We start from the raw sequence: 26610 nt of genomic DNA, 5'->3' as shown, positions 1-26610 counted from the left end.
ACACCTCCTTAACTGCGCCGCTGATTGCAGACACTGACCTCTGAGGTTGTTATGTGGAACAGCACGCTGCCCATCGCCTATCGCTCTGTAAAGACCATAAGCCGAGGCTCGGTGAGTGGAGGGGGGTGGGTGGGTGCTGCACCTCTGCCGGTGATGAGGCGTGGAGCCGGGTGGCTCCATGTGTGGCAAATTGTGTAAGCGCTGCTGTTAGCATGTGGCCATTCGCCGTTGAAGCCACAGTAATGCTAATTATGATTACCTCATTAGAGGAGCATTATAATTGTGCACAAGGAATTCTCACCTCGTCTCTAGGTGAGTTTCAGTGTAAGCATTACAGCACCTCTGTGAGCCACCGCTTCACAAAGCCCCTGTTATTATTAAGCCTCAAGGCTATAGCGAAGAGGCCGAGGTCCTGCTGAGCCCCATATGTAAGTGCTCATGTCAAAAGGCTGTGGTCCCACACAGTCCTTCGTGTAGCCATGGCAACGGCACTCTGCGGAGTGTAGGTAGGTGAAGTAGCTTGATGGCATCAATTTTGATAACAAGCCTAATTTTGAGTTGTTCAGAACAAAATCAAGCGATGCATGTTTGTTTCTTTTGCAAGTGTAAAGACGGGAGAGTCGGAATGTTTTGCGAGCGTGATTGAACGTAATCAGGTGAAGTGGTTGACCCGCGTCTTTGTCGGCATGATAGTGCATCATACATGTGCAGCGGACGTGCAGAGTGCATTTGTCAAAAGAACAGTAAAAAGCGGCGGCAGGAGTCGTGCTCACTGGAGGCAGCGAGCAGTATCAAGAACTACGATGTGGAGCCATAAAGCACATCAGTCCAGGCCATATTCCAAGAAGTGATTACACCTCATTTCTTTTACTACCCCAGGTCGCGCAGGTCTGTCTGCAGGGTGTGCATGTGTCTCCCAGAAGTCAGCGGTGGACCCTGCAGGTCTCTGCTCACACACTGGAGTCTCAGCAGACAGATTTGTGCAAACAGTGAGGCATCTTCATGTCCGGGGGCCAAACATGGGAACGTGTGAGCTCCGTCGTTCCTGTTCCTGCCACGTGTGATATTATCTACGTAAAAGCAAATCAATGTTTAGTTGTGTCGCTAATTTCATCAAATGCATACATGTCTTTCGTGAACTCAAATGCACCCTGTGCTCGCCCTTCTCCCCGGGCTGGAATCTGTGTGAATGGGATTGAAGGTGTCCCAGGCTGCACCTCATACGCTAGGTCAGACTGGTGTCTTAGCAACAGTGCCCTCCTCTCCAGGCCTTCACAGGTGTATGGAAGTGGACACAAAAGGCTGCAGAGTGCACTTCCTGCTGAGGGCCGGACAAAAAGATGCTATTCAGCTTGATGTAGCTCTTGAACGAGGTAGACAGACGAGAGTGTCCTTTTTGTGACTGCATCGATACAATAGCATGGTTCAGTCAATTTTGTTACAGCAGCACTGGGGACTTTCTTTTGTGTGAAAAATCAATCTTGTGTATATCATAATAATGAATCGCTAAGTAAGGCTTCAGCAGGAAATGTCTCTTAAATTCAACTCCCTTAATGTGTTTTTTTTTTGTTCGTGGCTCCTCTGCAGCCACATAAATCAACATATTAGTGTGACAAGTACAGATTCACATCCAGAGGTTCTCTACAACTTACGTAATGGTGCTCGCACTGAGCAACGTGACATTTGGAAAGACTATCAACAGTCTGTTTCTGATGACGTGCCATAGCTTCTACCTGTCTCACAGCAATAGCCGCCAGCTCCGGACGTGATGCTGATCCCAGCGTTGCCTCCGTGGCCGCGTTGGGTGTGGTTTTGTTGCTGCTATGGAAACTACTCGCTGGTATTCATGACCGAAGGGAGTTCGCCCGCTTCCAGAGAGAGCCGAAGACGAGATGCTGGAACAGTGTGAGTCCTCCCCAAACAAACCAATCTGTCAGCACCTGTCAGTCACAGGCCCTAGAATGAGCGCTTTGGAATTTGGAGTCATTGGTGCAGCAAAAATTTGGACAATTAACAGCATTGCAAGAGCAGAATGACCAATGTGGAACAGAGAACAGCAAAACACTGTTGGTTTTTCACTTTATGTACCCACACGTGCCATGAGGGCTTCACAAATAAGAGTAGAAGATGACAAAGCCATGCTCCTTCAGCAGGGATGCAGAATGACACTCATTGTGCGGAGGGATAACCGTGTCCTCAGGAGTGCAATCACAACAACTGTCAACCCAGAAATTTTAAGAACAGCGATAGCAGCCGTGGAAAGAAATCTGCTTTTAAATCAGGAACCCCGTCGTGCAGCACAATGAAACAACATCCTTCTTCCAACTGTTGCCAGCAGTCGGCCCAACTTTTTTGGCAGAGGCAAAAACGGATGTTGACGTCTGACTTGCTCTGCTTTGATCTCAATAGGCAGCTCCAGAGTGCCAGTCTCCAACCTCCTTCTTTCCTGCATGAAAGCATGCACAGAAATTCAGTGAGCATCACTGCCCATATAAACTGATTCTTATAGATTCTTATTTATCTGTCAATGGTAATATTTTCCCGTTATGAGTCACATGCGGTGGGATGTTCTGTAAGAGATGGTGAGGGGAGCATTCTGTGTTTCGCACTGAAATGCCAGAGGAGTCATAGGTCTTGGATGCATGGGTCTTCACTGCCCTCTAGATGAGAGGAGAAGAAAGTGACACCCTGCTGGAAATGAGGAGGCTGCTTCCTTTTCATTTACAGTATAACCACAGTCATATAATACGATACTATTTTGGACACCGACATGAAACCCAGACGTTTGGTGCTTTTGTAACTGCCTGCAACCTGTGAATTCATCAAACGGAACACTGCAGGCATGATATGATATACTGCACAAGCTGAAAAAAGGAGCAGCCGGTGTATTTGCCATCCACTTTGCCAGTGTGCTCTGTTGAATCGTGTAAGCGAGGAGCAACAATGGAATGTTCAAACCTAAGTGGATATTAGGGTTTTTCCACTGCCTACAGATTGAGGCTGATGACCTTGCTGGGAGAGTTGAGCAAAGCGATATTAATCATAGCTCTGCCTCCTGCCCTCCCAGAGTAGTGGGCAGGCGTGCATGCAGCTTTAAAAGCCAGTGGGTGATGAGAGGTGGTGGTGGTGGTGGCGCGTCAGAGAAAATCACTCCATATGCTTTCGGTATGCAGCATTCTCGTTCATCGTGTGTCTCATCATAAAAAGGCAGCACAGTGTCAGATGAGGCAGCAGAGGCAGCCCTGCCCTGCGACAAGATGCAAGAGAAGGGGCAGAAGCTGCTGTAGACCAGCCCTGGAAGCGGTTACATAACAGATATGGTGATTAAACGTAGCTGCTGCATTTCATCATCAAATTATTGCTCAGTAATTCACTCTAATGTGTTCTTAATGCTTCGAGAATTGTGAAGTCCCTTTATTGCTGTACTATTTACAGCAATTAAAACATTATTATTGTTATGCATTATTATTATTATTATTATTATTATTATTATTATTATTATTATTATTATTATTATTATTATTATTATTATTATTATTATTATTATTATGGGTGGGCGGGTACATCAATGAGCTCATGCTGCCGAGCTCTCCACAGGTGATTGGTGGCGTTCCTCGTCCAATCACAATTCTCCTACAAAGTAGCTTGGTGGTCACTTTGGATTTTTTTTGGTCGGAGTAATCTTTACGAACTATTTAAGTTTACCGGGAGCGACGACGTATCGCTTGTTAGATCCCAGTCTTTTTGTGTGGTTTCCCGTCGCGAGTTAGCAGCACTTGCCGAAATAAAAGGTGGAAACGGGTTTTCTCTGAGGCGTCCTAGAGGGAGCTAACCAGCGTTAGCATTGAGCTAACATGACAACCGTACGAAGAGCTGCCATCACCATTATCCTCCCCTGTGGTTTTGCTGGGAGCAGGTAAGTTGCAACTCCTTCTCTAGCCAGTTTCCTCCATGTTCTTTTTGTCTGGATTGACTGTGGCGTCTTTAAGTTGCAGACAAGCTAGTTGTGAGTTCAAACGAAACTATTGGCAATCTGTCCGAAAACTATTAAAGGCTGGTAAATGGCGCAGGGCCGGGGTAGCGGAGCTAGGCTAGCGTTAGCAGCTTGTTAGCTAGCCTCGGTGTCGCTGTTCCTTTTGCAAACACAGCTGTGTTTGATCCCGGGGTTCGCAACGAATAAGGAATCCGTTAAAGCTGCTTTGTAATCGGCATCGTGGTGGTGTATGCTCGTCTCCCACATTTGCTAAGACGATTTCGGGCTACTTTTCTGTGGTGTTTGTCTCTATTTACCCTCCACTCCTCCATATATGGTGATTGTACTAATGTGCACTTTGGTGTTGTAGCAACAAAACTTGTTCCGCAAAATTAAGCCAACCAAAGCGGTCGGTCTGTAATATTCACACACCGTCGAATTAAATGATGTATCAACTTGAGGACGCTGCTGTGGGTGGGTGTTTTTGAGAATTGTCAAATCATGTTCCAAATAGTCTCCCCAGTGATGCCACATATTTCACAAATGGTTGCAATTAATGCCCAATAGAGAAGAAAATAAAACATCGTGACAGCAAATTCCAAAAGACGTGAATCATATTGCATGTGCATTATGACCAGAATAGACTATGGTAATGATGGGTTTTTTTTTTAAGTCGATCTTTCCTGCCACCATCTGTTTCACAGGCCTCCATTATGGACTACACACATGAGCACATTGCTTCCGAATGGATGATTATCGTGTCAGCCTTCCTCCATTTGGATCTTTGACTAATGGTCACAGGAATCTGCACCTACTATCACAGGTTATTTTCTTTTCTCTCGCTCCTTATTTTGCTATGACATTGCATTTTCTTTCATTTGCATATGTTGCTGTCCTGTAGAGGCAGTTTATTATGTACACTCAGCTAACAATAAAACAAAAATGCATTTGTCATGAAGCTCCTAAGTTTAGCCAAGTGTATGTAATAAACTGCCAAGTGATTGTATGATCTTAAGAGCAGGTAGCTATATTAGGCCTTCAGTGCACACAGTGCACTACACCTTCCCTAAATATCTGCACAACCGACTAATTTTGTCGCATTGGTTCTTGGTAAATGTATGTATGCAGCATTAAGGCTTTTTGTTACATTGGCAAACAGATAAATTACTACTACTGATACTGTGTTTTCTGTGTAGACCTACATATTCTCAGGTATATAAACAAGACAAAAGTGTTTTGCATGAAATCATTTCAAAGACCAGCACTTTACCATCAAAAGAATTTGATTGCAGAGCTGCTATAATAAACTCAACAGCTGTTTGTGTGTATTTTTGCTATACAAATGTTACCAGGGCTGTATTTCATATAAGTAACCCAAATATCACACCTTTTTTTTCTTCATGCAAGCCACAAATGCAATGCATTAAAAACACATTCAAAGAAGCATTTGTGGGTCTACCTGTTAGAAACTGCTAACCCAAGCCATTTATTCTCCTTGGAATGTTGCCTGGCATCAGTAATGTGCAGAAAGACCTCCATATTCAGTCTGTCTAATTTAAAATTTACGACTACCACACCAGAAGACTGCTGTTTTCCAAGTCTAACAGTTATGATAGAAAAAAATAAAGAGAGCTACAGTTGGATGAACATACAGTTGAAGTGGTGACAGCTGATAAATGAGTCTAGGTTGTAGTTTGGTGCATTTTGTTTGCTGTTGCTTGAAAATGCAGGAATCCATGAAGCTATACATAAAGTTCATGCATAATGTCCCACATTAAAAAGAGCAAATCCTATAAACAAGCACATCATATTGTGAAAATGGTGACTGTCTGTAAGCTAAAACATCACAATTTGTATGCTTTTAACTGGTGTTCATTGCAATCAATTAATACACAATCCTTTATATGCAAACCTTCTGCAGGTACATGCAAACCACGGGGTGGCGATATTTGCAACACAACGGAATCTAATTAGTAAAACCTGTCGTACTCCGGTTGTAAAAATATTTTTTAAACATGTCATATACTTATTTGTGTCTTTGCAAGTTACAGACGTCCTCGCATAGCTTGCCCGCTATTGAAAATGTATTCCTTAGAAATAATCTGCTGCAAGATGGAGGTGTTGCAGTTGTATTTACCATATTTTTACCCGGAGATTAAATGTTGTGGCGCTTCAGACTGGCGCATCACAGAAAGAGAACATCCTGAGCCTGAGAAGTTCGCATCCTTTCATCAGCTTCCAGTATCCATCTACTTGCCCCCACCGTCGATACAACCCCCTCCTCCTCCCTCTCACGTACCCCAAGGGTCTCGCGAGCGCGCACGCGTGCTAAACTGCGTGGGAATGGCTGTTCGTGTGATCGAGGGGGTTGGGCCGCTTGGAGCGAGCGGCGAGCTGCATGAGTTTGTAATGTCCGCCATGTTGGCTATGGCGTATTGAACCGGAGAGGAGCAGCGGAGCCTAGGAAAAAACGACCGATAGAGAGCGAGCGAGACCCGGGCCTGCCCGGCTCTGTTCGCGCTGCTACGGACCTAAGCTTGCCCTTAATCGACTCCGCGAGACCGTCACAGATTCATCCATGAGAACTCGAGGCAGAGCTGCTGTTACTTATAGCAGATCGAATAGATTTATGCTGCATCTTTTATTATAAAAATGAGTAAATTGTCGTTTCGGGCACGGGCGCTAGATGCTAGTAAGCCTCTACCCGTCTTCCGCTGCGAGGATTTGCCTGACCTGCACGAATATGCCTCCATCAATCGGGCAGTGCCACAGATGCCAACAGGGATGGAAAAGGAGGAGGAATCGGTATGTTTGCTTGTTTTCTGGCCGACTGCGCTGGGATTATTTTAGCAGTGTTTTCGTAGCGATGGGCGCTGCTATGTTGCCTGCGCAAGCTTGTGCAAAATGGCCGCCATGTCTGCCGTTTCGTGCACACGACGGATCTCGACGAATACGAAATATTACCTACTTGTTCAACGACGGGCGCCGTGATTAAAGTGTAACAGCTCGAAATTGTGTTCGTTAACCGTGTTGTGGCCGTTTGTTTCAGTTGAAATTGCCCCGGAAAGCACAAAGGAGTCACGTGACCCGTATTTGTTCCACCATTTTGTTGACTTTCTTTTTGGTAAAGGCGAGCGGGGCTAGGCCTTGCACCGGTGCGCATGCGGCGTTCGACTGCCAGGGGGCGACACTGAGCTCCCGCCCGATTTGACAGCCAAGGGAGCGCGTTGACAGCTCCGGGCCGGCCATGTGTGCTGGGCACTGGCTGCGAGGAGCAGCTCGCAAATCGCAGATCAAAGATTTATTTTGGCAAAGTGTCCGAAAAGCATGAGGTTTGTGGTCATAAGCAGACTAATTTTATGTTTAGGACTTTGGTGCAAAGTGGAGTTTATGTCAAATTGCAGTTGCATTGACTTGGTAATCCCAGTGCTTTTTGGCACGTAGCTGTACTAATTTACAACATAAGCTGTAGTTGTGTAGGATATAGTAGCTCCAATAGACATTATGTGTGCAAATACTTGTAAATTGGTTTATTTCATCATTAGTCCATCTTGTTATACTTTTTGTTTTTGGTGTGTATTGTAAGATAAACTATACACAACTGTAAACTTGTTTGAGCCACAGTTTCTTAGTTTAATGTTTATGTACATGTTTAATTTTTGCTTTACACTCTCCTCACTTATGGCTTTTAGCTGAACAGTTGCAAAAATAATGAGGTTGTTTTATCTTTATTTATATGAATGTTTTATTTCCAGTAGCTGGTTATTGTTGTTTGCTGTAAACAAACAAACCTGCTGCTGTTGGTGTTTTATACTTCACGTAACACACTCTGCTGGATCCATCTGTCACCTCCATCCAGTCTGTGCCTCAGCATAAATAAGCAAAACACAGACAGGGGGCATAAAGTTAGCAGAAATCCTGCCCCCTGGACAGGTCTTCTCCCACCTACTGCATACATGCACAGCAGTGTTACATAACAGTTACAAAGGAGATAAGGAGGGCAGTTTTACTACTAAGCTGTGCATGGCTTAGCTCTGTGACCCACATCCTGTCCAGCTACAACAGAGCTCTGCGGACTGACCACATGCTGCCCTGGGAATTACCTTGATTAAAGAAGCAAGAAGGCGTGCTTTCAGAGCCGGTGCTATTGATCCGTCACATTAACATACTTCTAAAGATGGCACTCTAGGCCATTTGATAGTAGTTGATAACTTAAAAAAATACAATACCCATAAAATCAAAAATTGCACAATATTAGTTGTAGTGAATTTAGAAATGGTATTATATATTGATATGTGCTTGTAGATTAACAATGTAAAGCAATTCACCTGCTATTCAGCAGGATGTTTTCAAAATGTCTCATTAACGATTTTCTTTGTATTTCCTTATCGTACTGCGAAATTGAAAAAAAAAATTCAGTTTAGAATATAGAGTGTCAGCAGTTATGAATTATGATCATGTAAAAGCTTAGTCTGCAGACACAGATTTATGGATTTAAAAAAAAGATGAACTACTAGTTGTGTTGGACCCAGAGCACCACAACATGTGTTACGCATTATTTTGCTGCTGGAACTGGCAGTGTGGTAGTTGTTGTTTGTGCTGTCAGAACATTGTGATCTTACACTAAACTGCCCAGTGAGCGTACATCGAAAACAACCAAAGATCTTTTTAGCGAGCGTATACTTCACAGCCCTGCTCCTGATCGTGGGTCATTTTAACTGCATTCCACTTGGTCAAGATCATATTAAAGGAAACACTGTGATGCAATAACAGGGAAAATACAAAACACTATGTAATGTCTGTGTGCTGGTGATCCATGGAACCTGGTGTAGAATCTGATGCTAAATATTGCAAATATTAATACATCAAGTTGGATAGTATGTTTTTGACTCGTCACACATATCAGTATCTTCAGGACTTTCTTGCTCTCCACGCATTAGGCGTACAGCGAAAAGACCTACTGAAAGTCCCACTTTTTTGTTGCCGTGGCAACTTTTGATTTTTCTTGGGAACACTTAATGGGAGTATAAATTAGGTTTTCATTAGTCTCTCCTATCTGCCACTGAAGAACAGTTTCGACCACATTTCTGCCCACTGTGCATTTCGAGACAACTAGTGTCAGTACTTTACTTGTCTTAGCCTTTTTGTCTGGACAGAATAAAATTAGTGTTTTAGTTTTGATTGACATCCAGGGCAAACATTGGAACATGCTGTTCGTCCTGTCCATGTCCTTGAATAACTCAGCCTACATAAACTCAGTTTGTCATTGATGAGAGGCTGTTCTCAGAAAAAGGCCATCCCAGCATGTGCTCTATGGTTGTGAGGGTCACAGTTGCTTGAGATAACATCTGCAGGGTTGTAAACCAAAACAGGCCGTTGGAGTCTGCCAAGCTTCAATCCTTTGCAACAAGGTGCAAAATCAGGATTTGGCCTGGTGCATTCACTGAGGCAGGTTCCTTTGCACTCAGCTCCTGCAAACAGCTGGTTTGAGTGTGGACATAAGGTCATGTCATATTGGCAGACAACTATTTGGTAAAGGAGTCCTTGTTTGCCTGTCTGTCATCAGATTCCTGTAATTAATGATGCAGCCATCACTAAGTAGTAATGTAATATTTGATGATAATTATGAATGATTGGAAGAAACCTATTGAAGTAGACTTTGAGTGTGATGGTGACTGGGTTCCTATTTGGAGGGTGAGAACATGCAGTTTGAGTAACATGGCTGAACCTTTTAGAATGAGACCTTTTTATATTTACTATAGTAATGAGTGTGTATGATCCTTGTTAGCTGTATAGTAATATGTGCTTTTATTTCCCAGAATTTCCTTAACGTGAAACCCCGCTTCCTTTTTTGAAGTGCTGTTTAGTCATTCGTTAACTGTGGCGCTACTGTGGTGAGCTCTGAGCTGTTTGAGATTCTTTGAATAGAGAGCATAGGGTACTGCTAGTTTGCAGCTCAACCTTGTGCAGAGTTTCCTTTCAGGTTGCTGAGCGCTAGGGACAGCGAACCACAGCCTGTGCTGTTTTAGACCATGGCTTTGACAGGCTGAAGCAAGAGGCGGTGGTGCGTTTGTGGGCAGTGAACAAGTCTGTGTGAAAGTTTGGCTGGACAGTCTGCAGCAGTCTTTGCCAAATACACGGCTTTGGTTTTTGTCTCAAATTTGTGGTTTACATGTGTGAACATGCCAAATTAAGTCTAATGTTAAGTCACAGTTTGATGCGATTTGTGAATGATTGGCAGCTACTTATGTATATTCACATGTTAAATCTATTTAGCTTTTAATCTCCAGTGGCTGCCAGAATCGTTCCCATGGAACACGCTTCTTTGCGCTCCAGTGTCCTGAAAGTTAACGTCAGTGTTTTTCTTGACACACTAAACAGTTTTTTTGTTTGTTGGTTGTTGAGAAAGTGTTCAATGCTGAGTTTGGTGATAAGCTTACCAGGGGCAGATGGTTTAGCTTTGGACACACGCTGTGTCCTTTCGCACCCGCTCATAGCTCTGATATGGTTCTCCTGTTACGCCACACACAGCTCCCGATAGATTAAATAATACTTGAATCCAATAGAAAACTCGATTAGCACCTATCCAGTCATAATTACTGTCGTAGAACACTGACCCATATCTCAAAATCTACCCAGGAAACTGTGATTGCGTAAAACGAAATAAGTAGGGTGCTGTTAACATCCTTGTTAGAGCTGGTCCTTAGTCACTGTGACTCGATTGACCATCTGTTGCGTCAGCTATTGAGGAAAAGACTTCAAACATGTTTTTCAGAGAGAGCATACATTTGTAAAAAGCTACAGGTTCTTTGGTGCAGATGGTGTGTTAAGGGCTTAATGTAGGTCTGTTTTAGATTCCAGTCAGATAAGATGAATGCTTCTTTTAAAGAACTGACAGTAAGCAATATATTTTGCTATATATTTGTAATTTTGTGCCCATGAGTCAAATTGTATGGCACCAGGGCACTTCTTTGGGGGCAGCTTTATTTTGGTACCATTATGGCTAAAGCCCAAAATATTATGTGGAAAAACGGTATTTTTCCAAACCTTTAAATAATATTTTCTGCCTACTAACCAAACTAAACTTGAGTTGCTTTAAATGAAGAATGAGTCACGGCGGCATGTTTACTTGTGTAGGCCTCAAAATGATGTTATTGCCAGGAAGCACTTGAACTGAGGTACAACTGCACTGTCAGTTAATCTCACCTGCGTGCATGTGTGGATCCACACACCAACACTCTCTTATCATCATCCTGTTTCGTTTTGTTTTTTTGTTTGTTTGTTTTTTTGACACCTGGCATTGTCTTTTAATTTAATAGTTACAGACACTTGATAATACTGGGATAAAACAAACCTAGACCAAAACATGTCATTTTCAATTAATGTGCCCAGGGCATATGAAGGATCTCAAGGTCCAGCTCTACAAATGTCAAACGCTATATTTGCATGCAAATTTATTTTTATTTATTGTATTTTTAAACGATTGCTTCCATGCTGTCTTTTTCAAGGAGCACCATCTCCAGCGGGCAATCTCTGCACAGCAGGTATATGGCGAGAAGCGGGACAACATGGTTATCCCCGTCCCCGAGGCAGAGTGCAACATCACGCACTACGAGTCCCTCTACCCCGGGGAGTTCAAGATGCCAAAGCAGCTTATTCACATACAGCGTGAGTAGCAGGCTGCCTGCAACAGGATTATCCTCTTAACTGTGTTAGTTGTCTCTTAGCACGTGGTGATTTTGTTGTTGTGTGGGTGCACAGAGCTTCGGGGGGCTTAGGCAGCTGATTGAGAGATTTGTCTGTTTGTGGTCTAAAGAAGCAGTTAGATGTTATTAAGAATGATCAGTCAGTTAAACAGCTGGTCACTAATTAAGCAGATAGTTGTGAAAGCAGAGGTGAAATTCTCCTTCTCTTCCAAAATTAAAACTAGACCTTTGTGGATGGCTCCCAAGTTTAAATGCAAAAGGTCCATGCACACGTCTGTTTTCAGACTCTGCATGTTACGGTTGTTCCCAGACACTCTGATGGCAGATGTGTGCTATCAAAGAAACCCTAATCTCTCTGAAAGTAGTTCAGCCTGGGTGATGGAAAATATGGGTCAGTAGGTATAATTGCACTCAATGCAAACTCCGTTAAAAATTGGACTTGGCTTATAGTTGCATAGTCTAATTTGATAGTTATTATTCTAAAATTAACACATCCCTTTTAAATGTTTTACACAAGTAAAAAATATTTTTAATGATATGAGATTAAAATATCTATAAAAGTCTTACATTTCCCTATGATTGTGCACCTTTTGTTCTTCTCATGTCTAGCACTGCAAATGAGGGATGGTTGTAGGAAACACCACATACATTTCCAAGTGCCTCAGGTTTTGACAGCTTGTGGTGTTGATTGTAGTGGGGCTCTGACAGGCTGTGCACTGAACGTATGTTTTCTCCCCCTTTTTTTTCGTGGCACAACAGGTGAGCGATCTTGACAGACAGCTACAAAGACTATTTTAGCAGAGTGGTATTTTATTATCTGTAGAAAGTCCAGTCTTGGTCTGAAGATTCTGGCCAAAAACCTAAGCCACAGTTCTGAACAAGTGGCTGAATCCTAGTGTTGGTCCTGAGTCAGTGTTTTTCGCTTTCACATGTCACTATGTTTAGTGTGTGTGTGTGTGTGTGTGTGTGTGTGTGTGTGTGTGTGTGTGTGTGTGTGTGTGTGTGTGTGTGTGTGTGTGTGTGTGTGTGTGTGTGTGTGTGTGTGTGTGTGTGTGTGTGTGTGTCTATATCCAAGTATTGGCAGTACCTGTCTGAACGTAACCACTTTGTTACACCTGTTTGCTTATTGACTTTGCTCCAAATGTAGCCATTACACACAAATGACTCTGCATCAAAACATTCAATTATGCCGCTTTGGTACATCACGTTCCTCCATTTATCTCAAATGCTTTTAATTTAAGACACATCTGTCCTATCTAGTCATACGTGATGATGTGATTAGATCGTCCTGCTCCTCACAGTAACAATATAATTTGAGCAGTATCTGTCTCTTGAGTAATCAACTGTTTTACATCTCACAGCTTTCAGTTTGGATACAGAGCAGCCAGACTACGACCTAGATTCTGAGGATGACGCATTTGTTAATAAGCTGAAGAAGAAAATGGAAATCAGTGCCCTGCAGTTTGAGGAAATGATAGACCGACTGGAGAAAGGCAGTGGACAGCAGGTATTTGTTACTCTTGATGTGGAAATTGCTGGTCTACATTGGTTTGGTTTCACTAGTTTTATTTATAGTAATAGGATATTGTAATTTAAATATGTCTCTAATTATTAGGTGTGCCAGATTGCTTTGTATTAAGTTTATTTGTGGCTCTAAACATGGCTGACTGATTTCTTATTATTTTGCTTCCTAGCTTGTCAGTCTTCAGGAAGCCAAGCTGCTTCTGAAAGAGGACGATGAGCTAATAAAGGAGGTGTTTGACTACTGGAGCCGCAAGAGGAAAACCAGCAAGTATGGCTCCCTCATCCCCCTTGTCAAGCAGGAAAAGAGGGATGGCTCTAGCACCAGCGACCCTTACGTGGCCTTCCGCCGACGGACAGAGAAGATGCAGACTAGAAAGGTGGGAGCCTAGAAGGACAGCAGAGAGAAATGGGGCAGAATTATACCCTTTTCTGAAAGTGATGTGCTAATAAGGGGATTGGACTTTATTGTCACATTTGTTATACACCCAGTCAATGCATTGCCAAGCAGCAAAAACTTTATCCTGTCTTATCTTTAGATAAATGTATATAAATCTATTGAAAGTTTCAATTGAGCTTTTCTCTGAAGTGGTTCCAGTATAAATAGCAGCACTTGTGGTGTCATTTGTCTGAATCATCACTGTTCTATTTTCAGAACCGAAAGAATGACGAGGCGTCATATGAGAAGATGCTGAAGCTGCGCAGGGACCTGAGCAGAGCTGTCACCATCCTGGAGATGATCAAGAGGCGGGAGAAGAGCAAGAGGGAACTGCTGCACCTCACACTAGAGATTGTGGAGAAGAGGTAAGAAAAGAGCAGCAGGTGAAATCATCCTGGAAACCTGGAGTGAGTTTGACAGTGGTTGTTAAATTTGTCTGTGCTGCATCACCTGCCTTGTTAGGCAAGTAGCTGCTGTTAGGAAGGTTTTTTGTCAGGGTCTAGGTTCAGTAGTAGGAAATGAATGCTTTCTTTTTCTTATCTGGATGATATCTGTTCATAAATTTGTTGGGGTTGTGCATCTCTGTGTTTTGAGTGGATTCTGAATATTTTACCCTCTGCCAACTGATGTTGTGGTGTCGGCCCTTTCTGCATACGGGGCCTTGGGTGGCTGATATGGTTAACCTTTCATTAAGCTTTTGTACCCTCAGCAACTAGAAATTTCGAATAGAAGCCAATAAGACACTTGTCTGTATGATTGATGGTATAAAAGAGCGAACCACATGTTTTGTGTGAAGTCTGGCTTCGCTGCTCATGTTAATTGGGGTTAACAGTAATGTAAACTGTTCTGCGTACATTATCAGTTCACTGTTTTTTCAGTAGTGTCACAAGCCGATTAGCTCATTGACTACATTGGCTGCCATCTTTTTGCCCCAGTCTGTTAAGCAGTATACTGCACTATATGTTTTTATTATTTCAGGGTTTTTTTTAATTTCCAAGCTCCCTTTTAATTTGTTCCTTTCTGCTGGTGGAGTCTTTGCGATCCATCTAAACATGACACCCGAATGAAATGAATTTCCTCTGAAAGTAGCTGTCAGTGTGAGCCTAAATTGGACCCTTCTCCTAGAAGTGCTTTTGATTTGTTGTGACATTTCAATTTCCTCTTGTTATCCCGGCCTGGTTTCTGCCTGCGCATCCGCGTCAGTGTTCGCTCCCAGATTGGACCACTCTATTCTCACTAGATAGCTTCTCAGGCCCACTTCATGATATTATGGTGGTGCAGAGTAACCCAGGTGGTTTGTGGGCTGTGTCCCTGCGCCGAAATTGAGGTTCTTTTGTGTTGGTCGTAGTTTTAGATGTTGTTGTCAGCTTGACATTAATTAGCAGTTTAAATTGTTGTAAAAACATGTTCAATATGTTTTATACACTTAATGTAAAGGCATCAGACTGAGGATCATACAAGTTTTTCTATTTCTAACTACTTTACACATCTCTTATGCAGTTTATGTCCAAGTATTCCCTGTACTGACCAGGCGTGTTTACATTAGGAATACGATGCCAGACTTTGGCAGTGAGGTTATGGCAGAGGCACTGGCTCAGCGGGCTCTGGTGAAGCCCATGTACACCATCCCCATCATTCCCCTGTCCAACAGTAACCAGTACAGACACCAGGACCACTTGGATATGAAGGACTACAAGAAGGTAAGAAGCTGGATGTTGAGTTTAAGGCATATTCGTTTAAAATGAAGCTATGGACAGGTGGTTGCTAAAGCTTTTTATAGTGTTTCTTTTTCTGCACACTGCATAGTTCACATTTGGTGAAACGACTTAACCACCACAATCATTCTATACGGCACTCAATGTAATGCAGTTATAAACAGGCACAATACCATTCCCCCGAGTGGTCCAAACTGCACCCATTAAAAAGTGTGTAATCATGCCTGCTAGTCATTGATGTCAAAGAAGCGGTGGTGTGCTCGCTTTTATGTTCACATTCATTCAACATTTATATTAAGCTGAGTTGCCATATGCTTCAGTAATGCAGCACTTCATTACACAGAACTAGTGAACTCAGTGTCACCTCTGCCCATTATAACTTCATTAGATCCAGTGTCCTGCTCCCGTCCTTACTGCCCTCCAGGGAGACAACCGTTCCTCCCCTCCCCTGCTCCTTTTTCTCTACCAGCTGGTTGACTTCTTCCTTTTGTTTACAAATGCACATGTTAAGTTCATCTTTGTCCACTCCTTCCTCATTACTTTAACCCTCATTGCTTCCACAACGGTTCTTCACTGTAGTGACCCTGCCTCTGTTTGCTTTGTACTGTGATGTCTGAGGCCTGAATAGCATCTGACTAATCCTAGTTGGAGTCTGTTCAGACAGGGAGGGGTCATCCCACTGGGGAAGCTGGGTGAACGTGGCATGGGGTGTATAGAGCTGGGGGGAGACAGCCATCTGGCTAGGCAGTGGCATCTGGCACGTGCTGCCATCTGCATATCAATGCCTCCTTTACTCACTGTTGTTACTACACACACACTCTTTCACTCACTCAGTGCCTTTGCATAGGCCTCCAAACCCATTGCTTTGCATGTTGAAATGCATTTTTGCTACACAGATTTTAGTGTAAGCATTTTATTGGTTTCTTCTCCCTTTTCTGTAGCCCGAGAAGACAGAGGCAGTTAGAACCAAACGGAAATATGAAAAGAAACCCAAGATCCCTCCCCTATCGGTGCCGCAAAATTCAGGGCCCTCTGTGTTCAATCCCAAGGACCTCAACCAGTATGATTTCCCCAGCTCAGATGATGAACCGTTCTCACAGGTAAGACTGTATTGATTACTACACATTTTCAGGTCTGATGGGATTAAAGTTTTCACTTAACATTATGCTTGCTGGACTTCCAGTCTTAATGCTCATCATTAACTTACTTTGATTGTGTAGATTCATTCAGGTTCCTCAGAGGCAGAAGAGGAGAATGACCCAGATGGCTGCTATGCGTTCAGGAGGAAGGCCGGCTGTCAGTATTACGCTGTGAGTGGCCTCCTGTGACTCCCCTGCTTCTATTTATAGTAGCAACAGCAGGCTGACCAGTCTGGCAGCCAGGCTGTTTGTCTTCCTCATTCTGCTGGACAGAACAATGCCATAATAAAAACACCTATTTGCCTTTTATTTTAAATCTTTTTTTCCTCTGTTTCTGTACTCTTTCTCTCTGTCAATCACCTCAATTCAGACTCATCCAGACCAGTGTAGCAACTGGCCGTGGGTAAGCCCATCCGAGGGTGGTCTTGGTGACCCACGCTTCCGCTACTGTCTGACCTCGTTGAACATGCCGCGGCGCTGCATAGGTTTGGCTCGGCGCCGTGTGGGCAGGGGGGGCAGGTGAGTTTGTTCTGCCAGTTCCACTCTACTTTAACCAGTATCACAGCGTTTAAATCAAACATGTCAAAAGGTTTTATAAAGAATACATTCCATATTCTAAAGATGCTCTAATGAAAATCAGAATTTACCAAATTAGAAAAATTTGATTAAGATAATGTAGGAATATGAAAAGTGTGTAGGAATGTTGCCAATACAAAGCTGAGGAATGGAAATTGAGCCAAGTGTTGGCAACAGCTTCTGAGGTTGTTTACCATACCAGCTCTTTGGCAGGTTACCAATCATCAATCATTTGGCAGACACTCACTATTATAAATATCAAGTTGGCTGGTGCAGTAATGAACATGACACTCATTCTGGATTCACGTGCCACGGTGGCCTGTTGACAAATCTGAAAACTTTGCCTCTGCTGAGTTTAAACAGCAACATGCCGCGCAGCTTTGTGCAGTGTGGCCTTAGTAATTACACAGAAGACTGAATAACAGACAGAGAGTGGAGATAGCCAGCGGCATTCACAGTGCCAGATGTTGTTGAGACCAGCTGGGTCAGACAGTGTCTGTTTCACAGACACACAAGATTAGAAATGTTCCGTTTTTATCTGCAATCGACCTTATTGCCTCTCCCCGCGGGAGAATAAAGGGCTATTCTGTTTCTGAATTAAAACGAGCTCCCCAAATGTTTGCATATGATAGCAGTATTTGAACATGTTAGAAAACATGGAGCTCAATGTGTGTTTTCCGTTTCTGTACATACTGCAGTGGTGGAAAGTTTGATTTGTTTGGTCTATAAAGTTAAGTGCAGACACTCCGAATCAGCCTTATGTCCTACATTACAAATGGTGCCACACTATTGTCAGCATCTACGGCATCTACAAAAGCCACTGTACAGATTTTAAATGTCCTTTCCTCTAAACTGGCCTCAGCCTGAACTCCATAATGGCAATAACAGCAGTGCTGTCTGTTCTGGGTTTTACAAGCATCAGGCAGCTGTACACTTTTCCGCGTTCTTTTTGTTTCTACATGTTTTGTGGTACCCAGCTATATTTGGTACTTTTCCACTGATCATTTGTAATTATGACTGGCAAGAAAATGCTACACTTGTGCAATACTGGAATCGGGTCCAAAATGTGTTGATGTTGGAAGGGAACAGCGACAGACTTGTTTTCAACAGCTCACAGATTAGATTTTATTTTGATTGGTCTTGTTTGTTGGTTTGTCAGGGTCTTGTTCGACAGAGCGCATACAGACCTGGACGACAACATCTGTCAGAGACTCCATTCTAACCTGAAGCCCCAGCCACCCGCCGCACCACTTCCAAGCTCTCCGCTTCGCAACTCTAACGCCAGTACCTCAGAAACCAATACCTCGCACCCAGCCAGCTCCCCGCTCCGTCCCTCCTCTTCATCACCCCTGTCATCGTCGTCGACGCACATGGACCTCAGCCAGATTCTTTTGAACATTACATCTTGCCGCTGGAGGCACTTCAGACCACGGACTCTATCCCATCACCCCTTGTGTGGAGGAGACTTGTCTCGCAAAGGATTTAGGGATTTTAGCCGCACGGTGTCGGGACTAAGTCGGACCCAGTCTGGAGCAGCCAATTCCCAGAATCGCACGGGCCCAACCCTTGCCCCTGTCAATGGTGAGTCATTTGTTTTTTGTCACGCTGCTTGGTATTTGTTATAACATTTGTCTGTTTTATGCTGCTGGCTGTAACTAATCATTATTAAGGCCTATATTGATTTGAATTTCTTGGTTAGAGGTGAAACCTGCATTACAGTCATGACATTTCATACAATATCTGTATTGGAGCTGCTGCTAACAGCTATTTTGCATCAAATGAGCTGCAAATCAATTTTTGTTGTTAGTGGATTCTGACCTTTTCTGTCTGTTAAAGGTCAGAATGAAGAAAAAATGCCTTTTTAATTTGCCAGAGCTAATGGATATTTCAGACTTACTGTCTTTAGTGTATTATTTTTGTCAAAAGCAATAAACTTTGGATATACAAGTAGTGTACATACAGTTTTAAACAAGCATTTGTAGATAGACAATAGTTTACAGTATATCGTATGTTTTGTTAATCTAACCACTGCAACCAACTGCTGGCTGATGGTCTGAAGTGGTAGAACTGGACAGATTCCATTTCTGATATGGAATATTACTGACCAAACACATGATGAGAGTTAGAGACCTAAGGCCAGTTTGGTGTTTAGTCGAGGCTTGTGTAACATTTTCAGGTACCTCAGAGGTAGAGTAGTCTGCTCTTCTGTGTGCCGTCGGTCCATGTAAACTTTCCACCTTTACACCCTCTCTCTACATTACAATTCATAAATTCCTGCTCCCCAGGCATGTGGGAGTCTATTAGAAACTGCTTTGTATAAATACTTTGTTGAGATGCGTTGGAGTGAGTTGGAACCTGGGATATTAGACTGTAGTCAGAGTCATTCCTGAATTTTAATTTGTTGGATATCTGTTTGAAAATTTAGCGTTTCATTTTAGCTACTAAACCATTTTATCTGAGACCTAATGTTCATTTTAATCGACTCCAGTGTTTTTATTTTTTTCCTTTTGCTCATCATCGTCATTCTGCCTTTCATTGGCATCTTTGGTTTGATTTTACTGGACAATCGTGTGAATTTTTTCATAGTTTTCTAATAATTTTCACATCTATTGCTTGGTAAACGCACAAGCAGAAGTTCAGCTGAAGTGTGCTGGTATTATGAACGTTTTCATTCTCATTGCTTCTGTAATAACATTATTTAACTGCATCATCAGACAGCAAGTGAATGACTGAGGTTTATTAGAGCTACGGCCATTAGTAGTATAAGCTTGTCAAACAAAACAAAATCATCAGTCAAACATTTGAAGGCTTGAGATTCTGCAGTTTGAATTTTAAAGGCAGTTTTAGTCCACAGCAAACATTTGGAAAAGTCCCTGAGCCCTGGATTTGATCCATGTGTCTTCCGTTTCCTCTCAGTGTTCACGGCTGAGCAGTACCAGCAGCACCAGGAGCAGCTGGCCCTCATGCAGAAACAGCAGCTGGAGCAGAGCCAACTGCAGCAACAGGCAAACATCCCTGTAACAACAACAACAACAATAACAACAACAACAACCAACACACAGGTCAGTAAGCAAAGGCACATTCTTTAAGCCTTGCCTTAAGCCACAAGTGTACTTAGAATTGAAGCCGTAGGTGTAAATGCTGACAAGGCCTCATAATCCAGCTGGTCTATTTTTGCTGTTTGAATCCCCAGTCTGCTTTGTGCCACATTTTAAAATGATCTTTTATGACCAGACCAGTAAATGAGAGATTTGCTAAACGAAAAGTAAACCGAGACACATCCTCGTTCCCCTGAGTGGTTCCAGTGCCACGCTGGCTCTGTTCCCAACAGGTCAAACTTTTGGCACAGACCCACATGTTCTCTGTTTTCATGTAGGCACTTGTGTCCAAGACGTTGGACCAGTCCGGGGCAGAGTTTGCCGCTTCAGCCCTCGTCACCGTGGACCAGCTTCTCACCTTCAAGTCCAAAGAGGAGCTAGTGCTGGCGAGTGGAGTCAACGGGGTCCTGGCGAGTGCAGGTGAGTGAATGTTGGCTCATTTATGTCTCCAAGTGTGGAAATACGTGGCAGAAAATGTTCACTTAACTAAATATTTGAAGCCGTATAAATCAGCCTATTACAACAGCTTCAGAAATTACAGCAGAGTTGCATCAACGCCTCGCTGACAGTGTCGTCAAATCACACAGGCGCTCCACAAAGATGCAATTTATTGCAGTGTTGTTGTTTTGATTGCATTAGAAAGTGCAGGGGGCATCTTATAAACTGGTTACTGATTATACCAAAATCATAAACTCCAGCAGCGTGCTCGTTTATTTGAACTATTTGAACACGCTGTTCTCTGTCCAAACAGGTGTCTTCAAAGGTTTGCACCTCTCTACAACCACGGCAGCCCTTCACCCGACCAACCAGTCCACACACACTACCACCGCCGCCGCCCCGACTTTCCTCCAGCCGTCCTCCAACTCGCTCACCCCTTCGCCCGCCAGTGCCGTCCCCGCCTCCCTCAGCGCTAACCCCAGCGCCCACGCGGCAGCGACGGCACCCCAGCAGCTGGGGCTGCTGGGATGCAACGCTGCCGCCGCCAGCCCCGCCACCACTCAGGTCCTCATCGGGAACAACATATGTCTGAGCGTGCCGTCGGCCGCCAGTCTGGCCGGACGCCACATCCCCCGGACCCTCGGTAACGTGCCACCCACTGCCTTAAAGCTGTCGGCCGCCACCAACATGCAGATGCCCAAAGTCTCTGGAGCGACGTCCATGGACATCAGCTCAAGGTTTGACTTTGTTGTGCTTTACAAAATTAATAAATTAAAGAAACACACAGATAGAAATGCTGTGCGCCTATTTCCAGACTTTACAGTATGAGCTGTGTGACAGGCTGTAGCGTTTTTGTGCATCACTTTTCCCGTCAAGAGCTTCTACATTCACAGAAGTCTTGTACTATTCTATAAAATTGAAATATTTACATAAGTTTGAGTCAGTGGTTATTTATTTGAAGTGTTGCATCCATTTCAGCATCAGGCGGTTTTGTATGATCTCATAAAACTGACAAAGGAACAGACACTTGTTTTGATTGACTACGTCCTGATGTCGAATAAACAACTATTTTGCCTCTGGCCTCAATTAGTTTACACAAAAGCCAGATCGTCATAGACTTTGAGCTTCAGCGCAGGTGTGGGCGATCAAATAAGCGTTTGATTCCTTGCAGCATCACCTCTGACAACACGCGAGCCATATGAATATGTAGAAGAATGAGAGAACTTTAGGTTAAGTCAGTCTGTCGGAGCGTTCAGTATTCACAGGAGAGGTTTACTGCAGCTAAAGATGCTGTTTTTATTTCATAGAGCAGCTGTGTTAACCTTTGCTCCCCTCTCATCCACAGGGATAATCGTGATGAAGACAAGCCAGCCCTGAACAGTATATCTGACAACACAGTGGCCATGGAGGTGACGTAGTAGCGGTGCAGCGAGGAGTCCGCTCTTTAGGTGCTGTGCATCGTAGCATCGGGAATGCAAAAGGGACAGCAGGACTCTGACGCAGACGGACAGAACGACGAGGGGCCGCGGCCGCTCGCTTGCAATTCTCATCTCTCATACTTTTTAAACCCTTTTTTTGTTAGTATTTTTGTTGCAGTTAAAGTAAAAGATTGACATATGTAAATTATGAATATGGCAAAATTAGTATCTGTACAGTAACTACATATTTGTAATACCCCTTGTATATACTACTTGAATACAGAACTGTCCATTTGTGATGTTTTGCACTTGGGAGTTAAACTAAAAGGAAAAAAAGTAAGCCAAGTAACTTGTGGCGCGTGTGAGAGATGTGGGAGTTGTATAGAGAAGAATTTTATCACATCATGTGCATGGTGCGGAGCCTGCTGTTTTTATCTATTTATTGTGCTGTGTTTACAGTTTTTTTGTTTTGTTTTTGTTTGTTTTTTATTTGTACACTGTACCTTTGTTGGTTTCTGTGCTGTAGTAAATGTTAGGTAGCTACGGACTCCTGGGTATTTTTGTATATTGTGAACATAAAGCAGGTCCCTCCCCCACACGCATTTATTTTGGGTCCCTGTGCTTCTCTCTGTGGATCGTGTGAAAATCAGTGGTGACATACATACAGACCAGGAGGCCAGGAAGACGACGACATGGTGGGTGACTGGTTCCCTCGCAGAGAGGAGCTCCTCTCCTCCCTTTGAGGGAACTTTCATTGTCACGTTGTCCCAGACACAAGTAACAAAACAGGGATGAAGTCTCTTCCCAGAAGCTTCTGCTGCTTCTGATTAAAGCACTATTTTTTTGTGACATTTTGTTTTTGTTTATGGTTTTGATAAATATCAATGCTGCTTTTATATTTTTAGTTTTTCAGGGGTTGTCCTTCATTTTCATGCAAGCAGGGCCCCCTTTATATTTGTTTATCCCAGACACATTTTTTTGTATAACAAATTCAGTTATTTTTGTATTTTGTTTCGTGCTCTTGTGGTAAACTTGATTGTAAGCGTTTAATTCATTGAAAGACTTCATTCTTTTGTTGAGGAGTTACTTGCATAGGTAAGAAGGGAGGTGAATGGGCAGTAGTCACTGTACGTGTTTCATCATTCCAGTTTTTAAAAGGAAAAAAATGCTAATGAGCAGACGGAGGGTCGTGAGCGAACAGCCGTTTTCTCCCCTCTCCTTCTGATCTCCTTTACGTTCATTTTGTTTTCTTTTTTTTTCTTTGAAAAAAGAATCTCCAGACGGCTGCAAGGCCAAAAACCACAAGTATTGGGTGCCTTCCTTTGGGGAATTTAATGTACTCTCTTCTGTGAAGAGTTAGGCACAAAGGCAGCATTACCTAGTAGTGCTTCTTGTCTTTGTCAATCTGAATGCCCAGTCCAATGGCAGGATATATCCTTGGTTTACTTGTCCCACCTGGAGGCTGAAAAGACTAAAAAATGTGACAGAATTCTCACTAAAATAAGACAATAAAGCCCAGGGCATTAAATGTGAATCGTTGCACTCTGGTGTCGTTTCTGTCCGTTTCCACCAGGATGTGAATACATGAAAACTGTGAAGTGGGCAGGTGGAGGTTAGTTTCTTTGATCGGTGGGTTTTAATCGCGACACAGACGCGTAGGGATGTGTTCTGTTGGACTTAATTTCACAGCTTTATGCCAGAGAGTGTTTTTGTTTTTGTGACATGACTGAACAAACTGTTGAATAAAGTCAGGGATACTTTAATGCTGACCGTTACATGTCCTTGTAATGCCCTGTGTGTTTTTACATAGCTGCTAACTCAGTAAATGTTGGCCTGTGTTGATCAAAGCCGGTTCTTGGGTTATGTTCTTGTGCTAGAATGTCACCGTTCGTTACGAAGAGTCCGATTACAAGGTCGGCGCTGATGGTCAGCTGGTCCCCGACACCCTGACGTCCAGTCCAGGAGGCTGCAAAGCGGGGAGTTGTTTCTGATGGTCTGTAAAAACCAGAATGTTGCAGCTTAAGAGGCTTTTAAATTGCTTTTATTACCTTTAGAACTGAACAGACTGTTCCCAGTGTTTCTGCCAACCTATAATCTGACCAGGTTACATTTTTTTCTTGTGCCAAAAATTAATTAGTACATGGCATTATTAGATTTATTTAAGTTTATAAATTAAAAAGTATTTCCCATGTTCTTTGTTAGGTTGAGGGTAAAAGCAGTGATTCCAATAAATTCCTGTGTAATGGTTTAAAGAGTTTAAGGGTGAAACAGTTAATTCCATCATGAGTCATCCGGGTAAACTGTAGCTTAGTTTGTCACTGAGCCGCTCCGTTCCCCCACTCTCTTACGCTGATGGATATAACGCAGAAAGTTTCCATAACTAGAAAGTAGTGCTGAAGTGAAGTGGTGAAATGTGTGGAGTGTTTCTTTCTCCTTTGTGAACCATGGGACCCTCCCACTCACAGTTTAGTCTGCGTCAGTGTTTCAGGAGAAATAAAATAACACAAATTCCCTGTAGCAACTCAGCCGCATAGATATCACTTTCTCATCGGTGGCCAAATTACTCACAAGGTTTTCAATTTAGCCGTGCTGGAGCGCCGCCAGCATTATTCAGCCTCGCATTATTTATGTTGCGGAGCGGAGATCCGTCAGCAGCGAGACAACTGGCCCCGCTTCCACTCTCCAGGGTGGGCGTCAACCTCGTTACTGCGCTGAGCCGCGTCGGTGCGGGCGGAAGACAGTTGTTTTTCCCATCAGCTTCTCGGGGTGTGAACAGTGGCTTTGGGCTGAAATAAATCACCGGCACCATCGCGGGGAAGACGGCTGCGACCGGAGCGCATGCATTAGACTGCCGTGAAATCCAAGAATGGGGCCGCGTGGGGGTCGACTGGTTGTGACTTTAAGGCGTGCGACCTACGCGCCGGTGCGGCTGGACGCGGCTGGACGCGGCTGGACCGAGGTACCGGCCGCGCAGGCTGAAGGTCGGGCCCGGTACCGCCTCGCTGGCCGCAGACGACAGGTGCCAGGCTGAAGGCTGCACTTCAGGCTGTGGTGACTGACAGCATGCGGGCGTGTGAGCGAGGCAGGAAATGCCACGCACTCCATTAGAAAGCGGAGCTCCGGCGTGAAGCCGGCGTCTGCGGGACCGGGGCTCAAGTGGTCGGACGTCAACGAAAACAAACGAGTCAGGCGTGAGTGAAACGCTGCCGGAGGAGGGCGTCGACCGCGGGGGGGATGATGTCACTCTCACAATCACTCCGAGCCCTGAGAGGTTTCATCAGGTGGAGCGTGTTCAGTTTACTGCACAGGGTCAGCTGCCATCTGCCCCGGCCGGGCGGGCTCAGGGGGTGGAGAGTGGATTAGAGATGAATGAGATGAGCGGACCGGAGGTTATCAAAGTCTTCATGTGGACACTGAAATGAGAAACAGGCTCTGACGCGATTGGCTTTGAATTCTGACACACACACACACACACACACACACACACACACATCCACCGCCCGTCCCACATTGTGTATTTCATGCCAGTAGCAGAGGGGTCCACAATCAGATGCTTCCTGCTGCTGAAGTAAACTGCATTACATTGAGCAGGTGCTCCTAATAATGTCTATGTAATGATGGACCGCTGACCCAGTGACCCGTGGGATGTGATGCATTAGGAACTGGAGTCCAGCGTTGATCACGCTCATCCTCCGCCTCCTTTCAACGTGACCCCGGCAGGTTCATCAGCAACACAGTGCAGTTAATGGTGTGGGTCAAATTAAGCAGCGCCTCAGTGAAATGTGCACCTCATTTCATTTTAATTTCCACTTCATCATGTTCGAGCTTTTTGTGGGAAACAAAAACAAGTGACTCATTCCACCCGTTCCCAAAATATGAAATTGAGGTTGTGACATTATTAAACCTTGTTCAAACAACACTTTCTTCTATTTACATCCATTTAAAGTCTATGTATGACTCATATAAATAATGCATTCGTTACGTATAATCTGTCCTGTTGAGGACGGAACTTCAAAACAAAAGCCCTTCAGCGTGAACATGCTTCTTGTTTGTTTTATAGGCAGCAAAAACCTTCTCAGAAGCAGTTTTAAAACCAGGAAGATGCAGAAGTAGCCGCTCCGTCGTCACTGGCGTTCCTGTTTACTGACCTCTGTTCATCCCACGCGATCAATAAACCAATTGATCGACTGCGCAGCTGCTTCACATTATAGAAGAGCACATATTTTCCGCAGCCCCTCGCTCACACCTGATCTTTTCAGCCTGGAGCTTCTCAGCTGGAACTGAGACCCAAGCGGCGACATTTAAGCTGCCGTGAGTCATGAGAGAGGGCGTCAAGCCTTGTTTACTATGTGCCGGCACCAACCTGGTGGAGCTGGAGTCCACACGGAGCCTGGCTGTGACCGTGGTGCTGCTCACACGGACTGTAACAGAGACGGACGTCATTCTAAGCCCATGGTCCGGTCCAAACACAAGGATGTGATGCCCCTTATCATCACAGAGGCCTCTCTCTCTCTCTCTCTCTCTCTCTCTCTCTCTCTCTCTCTCTCTCTCTCTCTCTCTCTCTCTCTCTCTCCTCCTCCTCTCTCT

General features: G+C 44.0%; 1 protein-coding gene and 2 long non-coding RNA genes across 6 annotated transcripts; 1 reads left to right on the top strand and 2 right to left on the bottom strand.

Moving 5' to 3' along the window:
• LOC129603983 (uncharacterized) lies at window positions 1-6255 on the bottom strand. Of its 2 annotated transcripts, XR_008694486.1 has the most exons (4): window positions 6122-6255; window positions 1734-2446; window positions 1151-1321; window positions 1-1070 (listed from the first exon to the last, which is right to left on the bottom strand). It is a non-coding gene; the product is annotated as an uncharacterized LOC129603983 (long non-coding RNA). The 2 variants fall into 2 exon arrangements; XR_008694485.1 differs by having other exon boundaries at window positions 1151-2446.
• epc1a (enhancer of polycomb homolog 1 (Drosophila) a) lies at window positions 3620-23557 on the top strand. Of its 3 annotated transcripts, XM_029146920.3 has the most exons (15): window positions 3620-3916; window positions 4678-4796; window positions 11482-11641; window positions 13041-13186; window positions 13374-13580; window positions 13856-14004; window positions 15186-15339; window positions 16296-16454; window positions 16575-16664; window positions 16864-17012; window positions 18229-18650; window positions 19986-20131; window positions 20446-20587; window positions 20919-21342; window positions 21951-23557. In XM_029146920.3, the coding sequence occupies exons 2-15, from the start codon at window positions 4719-4721 to the stop codon at window positions 22021-22023; spliced, it is 2499 nt and encodes an 832-aa protein (XP_029002753.1). In that variant the 5' UTR covers window positions 3620-3916; window positions 4678-4718; the 3' UTR covers window positions 22024-23557. The 3 variants fall into 3 exon arrangements, with proteins under 3 accessions (XP_029002753.1, XP_029002754.1, XP_029002751.1); XM_029146921.3 differs by lacking the exon at window positions 4678-4796; XM_029146918.3 differs by lacking the exons at window positions 3620-3916; window positions 4678-4796 and adding an exon at window positions 6405-6778.
• Window positions 23251-25631, bottom strand: LOC121202164 (uncharacterized). Its single transcript, XR_005897553.2, has 2 exons — window positions 24592-25631; window positions 23251-24018 (listed from the first exon to the last, which is right to left on the bottom strand). It is a non-coding gene; the product is annotated as an uncharacterized LOC121202164 (long non-coding RNA).
• Between the last annotated feature and the right edge of the window lie 979 nt (window positions 25632-26610).

The sequence above is a fragment of the Betta splendens genome, chromosome 4 (assembly GCF_900634795.4).
Source record: "Betta splendens chromosome 4, fBetSpl5.4, whole genome shotgun sequence".
Classification (NCBI taxonomy): Eukaryota; Metazoa; Chordata; class Actinopteri; order Anabantiformes; family Osphronemidae; genus Betta; species Betta splendens.
The sequence above is the reverse complement of the archived record's forward strand: the minus strand, read 5'-3'. Positions and strand labels throughout refer to the sequence as shown.

Bases quoted from the DNA above. Each gene is read 5' to 3' on its own strand.
- epc1a (XM_029146918.3), top strand. From the start codon at position 6,626: ATGAGTAAATTGTCGTTTCGGGCACGGGCGCTAGATGCTAGTAAGCCT. The intron at 14,005-15,185 runs GTAAGAAAAGAG...TGTTTACATTAG, and splicing joins CTAGAGATTGTGGAGAAGAG to GAATACGATGCCAGACTTTG. The intron at 17,013-18,228 runs GTGAGTTTGTTC...TTGGTTTGTCAG, and splicing joins CGTGTGGGCAGGGGGGGCAG to GGTCTTGTTCGACAGAGCGC.